The sequence below is a fragment of the Sarcophilus harrisii genome, chromosome 2 (genome assembly GCF_902635505.1).
Source record: "Sarcophilus harrisii chromosome 2, mSarHar1.11, whole genome shotgun sequence".
Classification (NCBI taxonomy): Eukaryota; Metazoa; Chordata; class Mammalia; order Dasyuromorphia; family Dasyuridae; genus Sarcophilus; species Sarcophilus harrisii.
The window spans coordinates 333,987,881-334,002,612 of NC_045427.1; the positions used below are offsets into that span (position 1 = coordinate 333,987,881).

The following is a 14,732-nucleotide window of genomic DNA, read 5'->3' on the forward strand; positions in this document are numbered from 1 at the left end:
GACAATTTTCAGACAAAGAAATTAAAACCATCTCTAGTCATATTAAAAAATGCTTTAAATCACTTGATTAGAGAAACGCAAATTAAGACAATTCTGAAGAAAAATTTTACACTTCTCAGATTGGCTAAGATGACAGGATAAGATAGTGATGCATGTTGGAGGAGATGTAGGAAAACTGGTATAATAATGCATTATTGTGGAGTTGTGAAATGATCCAACCATTCTGGAGGGTAATTTGGAACTATGGCAAAAGGGCTATAAATATCATATCCTTTGATCTAGCAGTCTTTACTGTATAAAGAGCATAAAAAAATAGAAAAGAGGGTTCTTTTCTGTGAAAAAATGTTTGTGGCAGCCCTTTTGGTAGTGGCAAGGAACTGGAAATTGAGTGGATGCCCCTCAGTTGGGGAATGGCTGAATAAGTTATGGCATATGAATGTAATGGAATATTATTGTTCTGTAAGAGATAACGAGCAGGATGCCAGAAAAGCCTGAAAGATTTACATGAAAGATGTTAAGTGAAGTGAATAGAATCAAAATTGTATGCAGTAACAAGTAATAAGTATGTGATGATCAATTGTGATGGACATTGTTTTCAACAATGAATTCAAGGCAATTCCAATAGACTTGTGATGGAAAGTGCCATTCACATCCAGAGAGAGAATTATGGAGACTGAAGGTGAGTCAAACTATAGTATTTTTCATCTTTTTTTTTTTACAACATGATAATTATGGAAATATATTTAGAAGAATCATACATGTTTAACTTATGTCAGATTGCTTGCTATCTTGGAGAGAGGTATAGGGGAGGAGAAGGTAAAAAATTTGGAACACGAGATTTTGTAAAGGTGAATGCTGAAAACTATCTTTGCAAGTATTTGGAAAAATAAAATACTATTAAAGTCAACAAAATAAGATGATGAACTTAATTGATAACTGTTCTATATATTCTGATTTATCCACTGACCAGTGAATTTCCTATCTTTGTTTCTCCTCAGACCTCTCTATTGACTGAGACACAATAATATTGAAATTAGACATTTGAACAACCCTACAATGGTTTCTAAGGGTTCAAGTGAAAGGAAGAGTCATTTGATTTGGTCAATTTCATTGTTGTCTTATTTTAAGAAATTGCTACTGCCATCTCAACCTTTAGCAACCACCACCGTAATCATTTAGCAGATATCAATATTAAGGCAAAACTCTCTACTAGCAAAAAGATGTTATGATTCATCAAAGATGACTTTTAGCATTTTTTAGAAGAAATATTTTTACATTGTTTTTAGACATAATGTTATTGCATACTTAATAGTACAAATACTGAGAAACCAAAAAATTCATGTGACTCACTTTATTGTGATATTTACTTTATTGTAGTCATTTAGAACTGAACTTATGATATGTCCAAATATGTGCTTAATGTTCCATGTCTACATGCAGGAAAATTTGATGGGAGATAGAGGGAAGAAAGATTCTGATTTTCTGGCTTCCAGGTTTGTGAGAGAAGTCATGCCACTCAAAACTTTTCAAGTGGCTGAAAAGAGAGAAAGACTCAGGCAAGAAACTGACATGTGAAGGCTCTTTCTCCAACTTACTAGTCATAGATCTCAGGGAATTTCTTCTTGGGTGATACCTAAGACTATCCCTTTGTTTAGCTTAGTTGTCACTCATATGGGAGAGTTCATTCTCTTTTGTGTATTGTCTCATATGCATACTTCCTTTGATTTATGTTTGCTAACTGTTTGGATAAATGGGTTTATTTGCTATATGCTATATGTATTGAAGACTAAACAGTTGATAATTCTTCTGTAACCTACTATGGTCAGCACAACATAGAGCGATGTATTCAATTTTGATTGCTGCATTTGAGGAAGAATATACTAAGTTGGCTATCCAGAGGTTATCAGGATAGTGAAAAGCCTTGAATTTATTTTGTTGTTATGAATTCATTCCATCTGACAATGATTTGAAAGAATGGGATGATATTTTGTCAGGAGAAGAGAGAACTTGAGAGCTGTCCCTTAGTTTCTGTTGTATTATCTTTCTCCCATCTCCCCAAGTAGAATGTAAGTTCTTTAAAAGGAGGGACTATTTTTTGTAGATTCTGTTTTTGTATTACCTAACACATAGTAAGAAGGGTAGCAAGGTGATGCAATAGAGTGCTGGGACTGGAGTCAGAAAGATATCTTCCTGAGTTCAAATTTGGCCTCAGGCACTTACCAAGTGTTTGTCTGAACAAGCCTCTGTCTCATTTTCCTCTTCTCCGTTCCAATTGTAGAGGATCACAGATAGTGGGGAATCCTGGGTGAGGTATAAGACACTTTAATCCAGTGAAAGGAGACCTGCTGACATTTCTGGTTTGGCTCCCCATGCCTCCAGGGGTGTCTTGGCCTTTCTGAGAAGTCAGGGGGCATAACAATCTGTGTTGTAATTAAAGCAGAGTTGTACTAAAGTGGCAAGGAAATATCTGCACACAATAGCAAGTTGTTTATGTGGTCCCATATGGGTGGTATACTATAATTAGTGCATGCACAGTGTACTATAGTTATGTAAGTATATTAGGGTATATAAATCTGAGAGAATTTTGAATAAATGGACTCCTGTTTGACCATCTTCATGAGTTCCACCTCTTCATTTCTTAGCTATGATCAGGATTTGGGCTGGTACCAAAATTCTCTAATGAGCAGGTCCAGACACCTAATATCAAAACAAACAAACAAAAAACAAAAAAATTACAAATGGGATCATGAAGTGTCAGATATGACTGAAACAACTGAAGAACAGCAAAGTATTGGGCTGTCACATAGGATGATAGATTTAGAGGCAGAAGAAATCATAGATATCATGAAGAATGAGCCCCTAATTTTACATAAGAGGAAACCAAGGCCCAGGTGTTTTAATTGATTTATCTAAAATCAGACAGCTAGCTAGTAAATATCTGAAATGAGCTATTAACCCAGTGCTTCCTGACATTAAATTTAGAGTAATAGGGTAAATATATAATTGGTGTAAAGAAAAACATGGATGTCTTGGAAAATAATAGATCAAACACCTCACTAGATATACTTAAGCAAATTTTGTATGATGATTGACTGGCTGTATTATAGAAAGGATTCTTGGTTAGGTATAGTTTGGATTAGAATTCCCTTCCAACAGAGATTTCTTGGTTTTGTACTATATGACATGTTTTTCTATAATTTTAGGGCACTTCATTTGAGTCCACCTATTTTGTTAACTGTGATAATGAAAATACTTGGCAGGCATGGATAAGTTGCAACATACATTGGTGAATGTTCATTGATGAGATCACAGGTTCATCAAAATATCAAAATGTGTATAAATCTTTATAATTTTTTTACATTTCTTTTTTTTTTTTTTGTTTGACTGATTCTTGATGTCTCATGGAGTCATTAGCTTCCATTTGTCCAGTTCTGTAATGGGCTGAGGCTTGAGTTGATGCACTGAGCTCCTAAGCACATGAGGCTAAATAGTAATTGGACTATACTCTATTAATATATATGCTTCGAGAAAGAATGGACCCCGCTCATTCTCTGTGCAAGTCCTGATGTGTTGTATAGGAAATGACGATTTTGGTGGATGGAGGCAGAGGGACGGGAAGAGAGATGGAGAGAGACTGCTGGCTGGGTTCTGCTCTGGTGGCTTCTGGTCTGGCTGGCTTCTTGACGTAGCTGCTGACATTGCTAATCTCCCTTTACCTCTAATTCCCTTTTACCTCCGATCCTTCTTCACCTTTACTGAGAATAAAGATTGAAGATTTTCCCTTGACCTGAATTTCTGAGTCCTGCTGATTTTAAAATACACGGTCATCACACAGTTCTAGTTTTTAGTATATGATTTTGTTCAGTTAGCTTTTGTATCCCCATTTTCATTTGGCTAATTCTATAAAGGCATTATTTTCTTCAGTCAGTTTTCCTTTCCTTTTCCAAGATGTTGATTCTCTCTTGCATACCTTTCATTTCTTTCTTCAATTTTTCTTCTAACTCTCTTATTTGACTCTAAAAATCTTTTTTTTTTAAGTTGTTCCAAGAAGACTCTTTGGGCTTGAGATCAATTTTTATCCTTCTTTGAGGTTTTGCATTTAGACATTTTGTCCTCTTCTGAGTTGGTATTTGGCTCTTCCCTATCACCATAGTAGTTTTTTGTGGTCAAGATTCTTTTTTGATTCTTCCTTATTTTTTCTTTCTTTCTTCTCTTTTTCTTCCTCCTTCCATTCCTCTTACCCTCCCTCCTTCCCTCCCAACACCCTCTTTCTTTTCCTCCCTCTTTCCCTCCCTTCCTTTTTCCTTCCCTCCCTCCCTCTCTCTCTCTTTCTCTCACTTCATCCATTCCTTCTTTCCTTCCTTCCTCCTTCCCTCTCTCCTTTCTACCCTTCCTCCCTCCCTTCCTCTCTCCATTCTTTCTTCCCTCCCTCCCTCTCTTCCTTCTTTCCTTTCTTCCTTCTTTTCTTCCTTCCTTCCTTCCTTCCTTCCTTCCTTCCTTCCTTCCTTCCTTCCTTCCTTCCTTCCTTTCTTCCTTCCTTCCTTCCTTCATCAGTTTCAAGAAAAATAAAATGAGAACATTATTGTACCATTATTAATCTGCTAATCAGCTTTCTCTTTGGAGGTGGGTGCCATTTTTTCATCATTCATCTTTGAAGTTGTTTTGGATCATTGAATTGATCAAAATAGCAAAGTCTTTCACAATTGATCATCATTAGCAACATTGCTACTTCTGTATATAATGATTTCGCAGTTCTTCTAATTTCACTTTGCACTAATTCACACAAGTTTTGTCATGTTTTTCTAAAGCCAGCCCCACCTCATTATTTTTCACAGCACATAGTACTCCATCACAATTATATACGTATTCAGCCATTCTTTGATTGATAAATAATTCCCTTGATTTCCAATTCTTTGCTACAAAATATTTTTGTACATTTATGTCCTTTTCTTTTTTCTATGGTCTCTTTGGGATACAGACCTGATAGTGATATTGCAGGATTAAAGGGTATCTACAATTGTATAATTGTTTGGTCTAGTTCCAAAATGTTCTTCCAAATGGTTGAACCAATTCACTGTGTCACCAACAATTTATCTGTGTCCTTATTTTCCCCTCATTCTCTTTAGCATTTGTCATGTCTGATAGGTGTAAAATGATCCTATTGAGTTGCTTTGATGTGCCTTTCTCTAATCAATAAAACATTTAAAAAATGGCTATAGCTTTTATTTCTTCTGAAAACTGCCTGTTTATGTCCTTTGACAATTTATTAATTGGCAATGGCTCTTTTTTTTTTTTTTTTAAATTTGACTCATTTCCATGAGAAATGAGGCCTTTTGTCAGCAAAACTTGTTATATTTTTAAATTACTTCCTTTCTATGTTATCTTTTAGTAATATATAGTTTCCCCAATTATTTTTTAATTAGATTTTTGCTTTGTCTGAATCCTAATTGCTACCCTTTCTTTTTTTCTTTTCTTTTCTTTTTTTAATTTTTTGTTGTTGTTATTCAGTCATTTTCAGTTGTGTCTGACCCTTTGTGACCCCATTTGGGATTTTCCTGGCAAAGATACTGGAAGGTTCAACATTTCCTTCTCTAGCTCCTTTCCCAGATGAGAAAACTGAGACAAATGGGATTGATTGACTTGCTAAGGGACACACATCTGATGTCAGATTAGAATTTCAGAAGATAAGCCTTTGACTCCATGTCTTGTATCCTATCCCCAACCTTTTAAAAAATAAATTTAGCTGAAACACATTAGCTTCTACTCCAGCCCTTCATTTTTACTTTGTGTGTGTCTTTTTCAAGGGTGTTTCTTGTAAATAACATAATGTTTGCTTTTGGTTTCTGATTTATTCTGCTATCTGCTTCTGTTTTATAGCTAAGTTCATCCCACTTACATTCACAATTATGGTTACTCACTATGCATTTCCCTCTATCCCATTTTCTTTTTTTTCTTATCTTTTTATCCTGTTTCTCCTTGAAAGTCTACATTGCTTCTAACCATTACCTCTCTTAATTTGTCCTCTCATTTTTATCAGTCCCTCTCCTTCTATCATTTCTCTCTTCTATCTTCAAAGTCACATTTCTGAACTCTCTCTCTCTCTCTCTCTCTCTCTCTCTCTCTCTCTGTGTGTTCTTTCCCTTTTGAACCAATTCTGATGAGAGTGAGGTAAACATTTCCCATTAACCTATCCTTCCTCCCAAATCCATTTCCCCCTCTACTGTAAATGATTTTTCTTGCCCACCTCTTTTATGTGAGAAAAATTTCTCCATTCCACTTTTTCCTTCCCATTTTTCTCAACATATACTTCTTTCTTATCCCTCCAATTTTTGGAGAAATTATTCCAAAATAATGAATATTTACATAATATATATACATATAATATAATAAATAATCACATCCATGCCCTTTATGTAAATTTGCATTCACTGCCTAAAAAGAATAAAGTAACATGTATCATTTTCCCATATAGGAGTGTACATAGTTTAACTTTATTGAGACTCTTTACTATTACTTTTTTATGTTTTTAATTTTTCTCTTGAGTCTTGTGCTCGAATGTCACATTTTCTATTGTTATCTTTTCAGCAAGAATGTTTGAAAATATTCTATTTCATTAAATATCCATTTCCCCTCAGAAGCGTTATTCTTGGTTTGTTGGGTAAGTGATTTTTGGATATAATCCTATATTTGATTTCCTGGATATCATAATCTAAGCTCTCTGTTTTCTTAACATAGGAACCTCTTAATCTTGTGTGATTCTGACTATAGTTGCACATTATTTGAATTGTTTATGTCTGGCAGCTTACATCATTTTTTCCCTTGAGCTAGTAGCTTTGTAATTTGGTCATCATATTCCTGATAGTTTTTATTTTGAGATCTCTTTCAGGAAATGATTGGTGAATTTTTTCAATTTATATTTTATCTGCTTGATCTAAAAGATAAAGGCAGTTTTCTTTGACAATTTCTTGAAAGATGATGTCTAGCTTTTTTGTTTTTTTTTGATCATGGCTTTCAGGTAATCCAATAATTATTAAATTATCTCTTTTCCATTTATTTTCTAAGTCATTTCTGCCCCATGATATATTTCACATGTTCTTCTATTTTTTCCATTCCTTTGATTTTTTAAAATTGTTTTGCAATGTCTCATTGGCTCATTAGTTTTCCTTTGCCCAATTCTAAAATTTTTAAGGAATTATTTTCTTCAGTGAGCTTTTGTACCTTTTTCCATTTGGCCAATTCTGCTTTTTAAGGAGTTCTTTTCTTTTCTATATGTCTTGTAATGTTTTATCAACATTACTCTCTGTCTGTCTCTGTCTGTATCTCTCTCTCTCTCTCTCTGTTGGAATTTAAACCTAACTCTTCCTTATTCCAGTTTTAACACTTTATTACCTCATTCTACTTCTCTTTTTATCTCAACTTAAATTTTTTAAGCCAATAATCTTAATGTATCTGTGGTTTAACCTTCCTTTTATTTTTAAAATAATAGCTTTTTATTATCAAAAATATATGCAAAGATAATTTTCAGCATTCACCCTTGCACAATCTTGTGTATGAAAATTTTCTCCCTCTCTTCCCATCCTGCCCTCCCCTAGACAGCAAGCAATAGAATATATGTTAAACATGTATAATTCTTATATACATATTTTCACATTTATCATGTGGATCAATCAGGATCAAATCAGATCTAAAAGGAAAAAAATGAGAAAGAAAACAAAAAGCAAGCAAACAAAAAAAAGGTGAAAATATTATGTTGTTATCCACATTCAGTCCCCACACCCCTGTTTCTGGATGCAAATGGCTTTCTCCATCATAAGTCTATGGGAATTGGCCTTTATCACTTCATAGTTGAAAAGAGCCAAGTCTATCACAACTGATCATCTTATAATCTTGTTGCTGTGTACAATGATCTCCTGGTTCTGCTCATTTCACTTAGCATCAGTTCATGCAAATCTCTCCAGGCCTTTATGAAATTATCCTGTTGATCATTTCTTATAGAAAAATAATATTCCATAACATTTATTTGCCACAACTTATTAAGCCATGCCCCAAATAATGGGCATTCAGTCAGTTTTTAGTTCCTTGTTGCTACAAAAAAGGGCTGCTACAAACATTTTTGCACAGGTGGGTCTTTTTCCCTTTTTTATGATCTCTTTGGCATATAGATCCGGTAAGACACTGCTGGATCAAAAGATATGAACAGTTTGATAGTTCTTTGAGTATAATTCCAAATTGCTCTCCAGAATCGTTGGATCAGTTCACAACCCCACCAACAATGTATTAGTGTCTCAGTTTTCCCACATTCTCTCCAGTATTCATCTTTTTCTGTCATCTTAGCCTGAGAGATGTGTAGTGGTACCTCAGAACTGTCTTAATTTGTGTTTCTCTAATAGTGATTTAGAACATTTTTTCATTTGACTAGAAATGACTTTAATTTCGTTTTTTTCCTTTCCATCTCTCTTCATTTCCATTTTTATTTTTTTTGCTTTCTTTTATTAAAACTTTTTTATTTACAAAACATATGCACGGGCAATTTTTCAACATTGATTCCTGCAAAGCCTTCTGTTCCAAATTATCCCCTCCTTCCTCCTACCCCTTCCCTAGATGGGAGGTAGTCTAATACATGTTAAATATGTTAAAATATATGTGGAATCCAATATATTTATACATATTTATACAATTATCTCCCTGCACAAGAAAAATCAGATCAAGAAGGAAGAAAAAAATTGGGAAGGAACACAAAATGCAAGCAAACAATAACAGAAAGAATGAGAATGCTATGTTGGGGTCCACACTCAGTTCCCACAGTTCTCTCTCTGGATGTAGATGGCTCTCTTCATCGCTGAACAATTGGAACTGGTTTGAATTATCTCATGTTGAAGAGAGCTACATCCCTTAGAATTGATCATCATATATTCTTGATGTTGCTGTGTATAATGATCTCCTAGTTCTGCTCATTTCACTTAGCATCAGTTCATGTAAGTCTCTCCAGGCCTTTCTGAAATCATCTTGCTGGTCGCTTTTTACAGAACAAAAGTATTCCATAACATTTATATACCATAATTTGTTCAGCCATTCTCCAATTGATGGCCATCTATTTAGTTTCCAGTTTCTTGCCACTACAAAAAGGGCTGCCACAAACATTTTTGCACATGTGGGTCTCTTTCCCTTCTTTGAGATCTCTTTGGGATATAAGCCCAATAGAAACACTGCTGGTCAAAGGGTATGCACAGTTTAATAACTTTTTGAGCATAGTTCCAAATTTTTCTCCAGAATGGTTGGATCCTTTCATAGTTCTACCAACAATGTATCAGGGTCCCAGTTTTCCCACATTCCCTCTAATATTCATCATTATCTTTTCCTGTCATCTTGGCCAATCTGAGAGGTGTATAGTGGTATCTCAGAGTTGTCTTAATTTGCATTTCTCTGATCAATAGTGATTTATAGCTCTTTTCATATGACTAGAAATAGTTTCAATTTCTTCATCTGAAAATTGTCTGTTCATATCCTTTGACCATTTATCAATTGGGGAATGGCTTGAATTCTTGTAAATTTGAGTCAATTCTCCATATATTTTAGAATTGAGATCTTTATCAGAACATTTGAATGTAAAAATGTTTTTCCAGTTTATTGCTTCCTTTTATCTTGTCTGCATTAGTTGTGTTTGTACAAACCCTTTTTAACTTAATATAACCAAAATTATCTATTTTGTGATCAATAATGATCTCCAGTTCTTCTCTGTTCACAAGTTCTTTCTTCTTCCACAGATCTGAAAGGCAAACTATCCTATGTTCTTCTAATTTGTTTAAAATATCATTCTTTGTATCTGGCTCATGAACCTTTTCAACTTTATCTGGGTATATGGTGTTATATGTGGGTCAATGCCTAGTTTCTACCATACTAGTTTCCAATTTTCCTAGCAGTTTTTGTCAAATAATGGATTCTTATCCAAAAGATAGGGGTCTTTGGGTTTGTCAAACACTAGATTACTATAGTCATTAACTTTTTTGTCCTGTGAAACTAACCTATTCCATTGATCAACTAGTCTATTTCTTAGCCAGTACCAAATGGTTTTGATGACCATTGTTTTATAATATTGTTTTAGATCTAGTACAGCCAGGCCACCTTCATTTGATTTGTTTCATTAATTCCATTGAAATTCCTGACTTTTTGTTCTTCCAGATGAATTTTTGTTATTTTTCTAGGTCAGTAAAATAGTTTCTTGGGAGCACTAAATAAATATTGATTGGCATAGCATTAAATAAATAGATTCATTTAGGTAGTATTGCCATCTGTATTATATTTGCTTGACCTATCCAAGAGCACTTGATATTTTTCCAATTGTTTAGATCTGACTTTATTTGTATGGGAAGTGTTTTGTAGTTTTGTTTATATAGTTCCTAACTTTTCCTGGCAAATAGATTCCCAAATATTTTATTTTATCAACAGTTATTTTAATTGGAATTTCTCTTTGTATCTCTTGCTATTAGATTTTGTTAGTGATGTATACAAATACTGATGATTTATGTGGATTTATTTTGTATCCTGCAACTTTGCTAAAGTTGTGAATTGTATCTAGTAGTTTTTTAGTTGATTCTTTAGCATTCTCTAAGTATACCATCATATCATCTGCAAAGAGTGATAATTTGGTTTCTTCATTACCTATTCTAATTCCTTTAATCTCTTTTTCTTTTCTTATAGCCAAAGTTAGCATTTATAATACAATATTAGTGGGCCGCTTTGTTTCACCCCTTATCTCAATGGAAATTGTTCCAGTTTATCACTATTACTTATGATGCTTGCTGATGGTTTTAAATAGATGCTACTGACTATTTTAAGGAAAAGTCCATTTATTCCTATACTCTTTAATGTTTTTGATAGGAATGGATGTTGGATTTTATCAAATGCTTTTTCTGCATCTATTGAGATAATCATATGGTTTTGTTAATTTGGTTATTGATATAGTCAATTATGCTAATAGTTTTCCTAATATTTAACCACTTCTGCATTCCTGGTATAAATACTACTTGGTCATGGTGTATTATCCTGGAGATCATTTTCTGTAATCTCTTTGCTAATATTTTGTTTAAGATTTTTGCATCAATATTTATTAGGGAGATTGGTCTATAATTTTCTTTTTTCTGTTTTCGTCCTACCTGATTTAGGTATCAATACAATATCTGAGTCATAAAAGGAATTTGGTAGGAGTCCTTCATTCTCTATTTTTTCAAATAGTTTATATAGTATTGGAGTTATATTGGAGTATTGTTCTTTAAATCTTTGGTAGAATTTACATGTTAATCCATCTGCTCCTGGGGATTTTTTTTTAGGGAGTTGATTAATAGCTTGTTTTATTTCTTTTTCTAAACTGGGATTATTTAAATAATTTATTTCCTCTTTTATTAATCTGGGCAACCTATATTTTTGTAGGTATTCCTCCATTTCATTTAGGTTATCAAATTTATTGGCATAAAGTTGGGCAAAATAACTCCTAATTATTGTTATGATTTCCTCTTCATTAGTGGAAAGTTCTCCCTTTTCATTTTTGAGTCTAACATTTTGATTTTTTTTCTTTCCTTTTTCTAATCAAATTAACTAAAGGTTTATGTATTTTGTTGGTTTTTTCATAAAACCAATTTTTAATTTTATTTATTAATTCAATAGTTTTTTTTTTACTTTCAATTTTATTAATCTCTCCTTTTACTTTTAGGATTTCAAATTTGGTATTTGATTGGGGGTTTTAAATTTATTCTTTTTCTACTTTTTTTTTTTAGTTGCAAGCCCAATTCATTTATCTTCTTTTTTTCTATTTTATACAAGTAAACATCTAGAGATATAAAATTTCTCCTTATTACTATTTTGGCTACATTCCACAAATTTTGGTATGTTGTCTCATTATTATCATTCTGTTGGATGAAATTATTGATTTTGTTTATGATTTATTGTTTTACCTAATTCATTCTTTAGGATGAAATTATTTAGTTTTCAATTACTTTTTGGTCTACTTTCCCCTGGCCTTTTATTGAATGTAATTTCCATTGCATTGTGATCTGAAAAAAAATGCATTTAGTGTTTCTGCCTTTCTGTATTTGATCTTGAGATCTTTATGTCCTAATATATGCTCAATTTTTGTATAGATTCCATGAATTTCCAAGAAGAAAGTATTCTCCTTTCTGTCTCCATTCAATTTTCTCCAAAGATCTATCATATCTAGTTTTTCTAGTATTCTATTTACTTCTTTAACTTCTTTCTTATTAATTTTGTGGTTTGATTTATCTAGTTCTGAGAGAGCAAGGTTGAGATCTCTATTATCGTTTTGGTGTCTATTTCTTCTTGCAGCTCTCTTAACTTCTCTTTTAGGAATTTCCATGCTATACCACTTGGTGCATATATATTTACTATTGATCTTGCCTCATTATCTATGCTACCCTTTAGCAAGATATAGTTTCCTTCATTATTTCTTTTAATTATATCAATTTTTGCTTTTGGTTGATCTGAGATCACCATGGGTACCCTTGCTTTTTTTTTTTTTTTTTTACTTCACCTGAAGCATAATAGATTCTGCTCCAGCCTTTTGGGCTGTTTTGGGTGGCATTCTACTTAATTTCTGAATATATAAGTTTCATTGCCTCATTGATCAAATGTTAAAGAAAGTTTATTTTCAATTCTGGCCCTATCTCTAACAAATCCTTTTCTAAAATATCAAACTGGCTGGTTGATTGGTGGTATTTCTAATAATTATTTCTTGTTGCAGCCATCAGCATTTTCTTGTATCTTGGAATGCTCAGATTTATTAATAAATTCAATCAACATTTATTAAGCACCAATTACATGCAAATATTCTGTTTTACTTACAGAGAAAAAAAACTTCTTTAATTGGCCCCAAATCAAAGTCAAATTATTTTAGGGAAAATATATATATATATATATATATATATATATATATATATTTACTAATTATTAACTAAGAATCACTACTTAAAGAGAGTAGAATTTAGGAGTAAAAGAGTAAAAAAATTTTATCCTGAGATTTTGCTAACTTATTTAGTACTAGAGACTGTTATAATTTACAAGGGGTTCCTTCCCTTTTTATTTCTAGCTTTGACATTGACTGATGATCAGTCAACCAAAGTATCTCTGTGAAGGGTAATTTGTGGCCAGTCTATGCTATCATCCTAGTCTAACTTCCTTTACTTTTTGGCATCCACTTATCTCCCATTAAATTCTAAGGAGCAATAATTTGGGACCCATTTTCAGTACTGAAAAGACATGTCACACATATCCCAGATTCATCTTCTGACCACTCTCACAACTCCCATCTCATGCAGATATAAATAATTTACACATTAGCAACAAAGATAATTTTTACAATGTTACTATCTCACAACTATTTATGGAGCAATAAAAGCACAGATGTAGTCATTTCTCATAACAATAAAGGAAGGAGCATGGCACTACAGACTAGTCTGACTGAGCCAGGGCAGTGACAGAGTGTGGACATAGGCCTGGACAACTGTGAATTACCTCCATTATGTAAAAGAAATATCAAAGAAGAAACTTTGTTTAATTGATATTAATATCAGTACATCTATCAATTTTATCTTGTACAGCAATGATGCTGGCTCTTCCTCTGCCTTCACTGTAAGCCTGTAGCTTCTGTTCTCTTTTTCTTTGTATCCCTATTCTGCAGAAAAAATTCTCCCTCATGGGCCCATGTTATGGGCCAGAACTTGAAACAAAGTGCTAAGTCAGTGGAATTGATAGAGGCAATGGTTATTTAGTACATTGCTTAACAGTCCTCTAGTTCAGTACATGTACTTAGTACTTAGTATAGTTCTACAAGATTCACACCTTTGATAAGAGAGCATATAAGCTCGGACAAGCTTAGCCAGAATCAGAACGAGGGAAGACAAGAGAAGTGGTGTCAGGCTCTCCTCCTTCACTTCTCCACTGAAACCAAGATCTGGAAGTTCTCTAAAAAATCTAGCCAAGCCCCAAGTGAAGGAGACAAGACTTGGAAAGAGAGAATAAAAGATTTGGACTTTAATCCCTAGCTGCACTTGTGATGATTACTGAACTGAAACGAAGGCTGCCTCCAGAAACCCCAAGAAAACCCCAACAAGAGAATATTACATTTTAGAGAGAATATTACAGGCCCATGGGAGAATGATGCCTTTGTTAGATGCAGCTTCCATTTTCCTGAGCTAGACTTGGGGAAGGGGGAAATCTTTTTGAGAATCTTTATGAATGTTTGTGTTCAGGGAGCAGCTGGGGATTTGAAATATGGAGATACTTCTGTTATTTTGAGGAGATCATGGTGAGTGCTCTCACTTCATTTATCTCTGGAAGTAAGCTCCAAGGAGGAGTAGAGGATGGTCTTTTAGGCCCCTTGACTCATCATGTTCCTATAATCAGGGATCATTGGCTGCTTTAACTCCATCACAGAGGAAAAGATCCACTTTACCTGCAGAATAATACAAAAAGGATGGAATGAAGTCAGAGTTTTTAGACAGGACTGCCTAGCCACTATTCTTCTCTTTTTTCAATCATGCCTCTTCCATAAGACTCAGGACAGTAGAGGGAATAAGTGGGAAGGACTGAGGAAAGATAAAAAAGAATCTTTTCCTTTCCTCAGACTTGAATCAAGTCCTTAGTCTTGGGGTCAGGAGAGAGTTGACCAATGGAATGTGGTTTAGACTCTATGATCTGACAGCCCAGAACTTACCTTGTATGTT

General features: G+C 33.7%; 3 gene segments (V, D, J or C); all 3 read right to left on the reverse strand.

The window, feature by feature from the left end:
* Positions 1–14,732, reverse strand: part of LOC100935582 — a 173,512-nt gene that overhangs the window by 55,943 nt on the left and 102,837 nt on the right.
* LOC100935587 overlaps positions 1–14,732 on the reverse strand; it is a gene marked incomplete at its 5' end in the record, with an annotated part of 147,552 nt that overhangs the window by 29,825 nt on the left and 102,995 nt on the right.
* Positions 13,750–14,732, reverse strand: part of LOC100935589 — a 23,789-nt gene continuing 22,806 nt past the window's right edge. Inside the window, 1 exon segment of the C gene segment in view lies at positions 13,750–14,461. Within this exon segment, the coding sequence occupies positions 14,378–14,461 (84 nt within the window).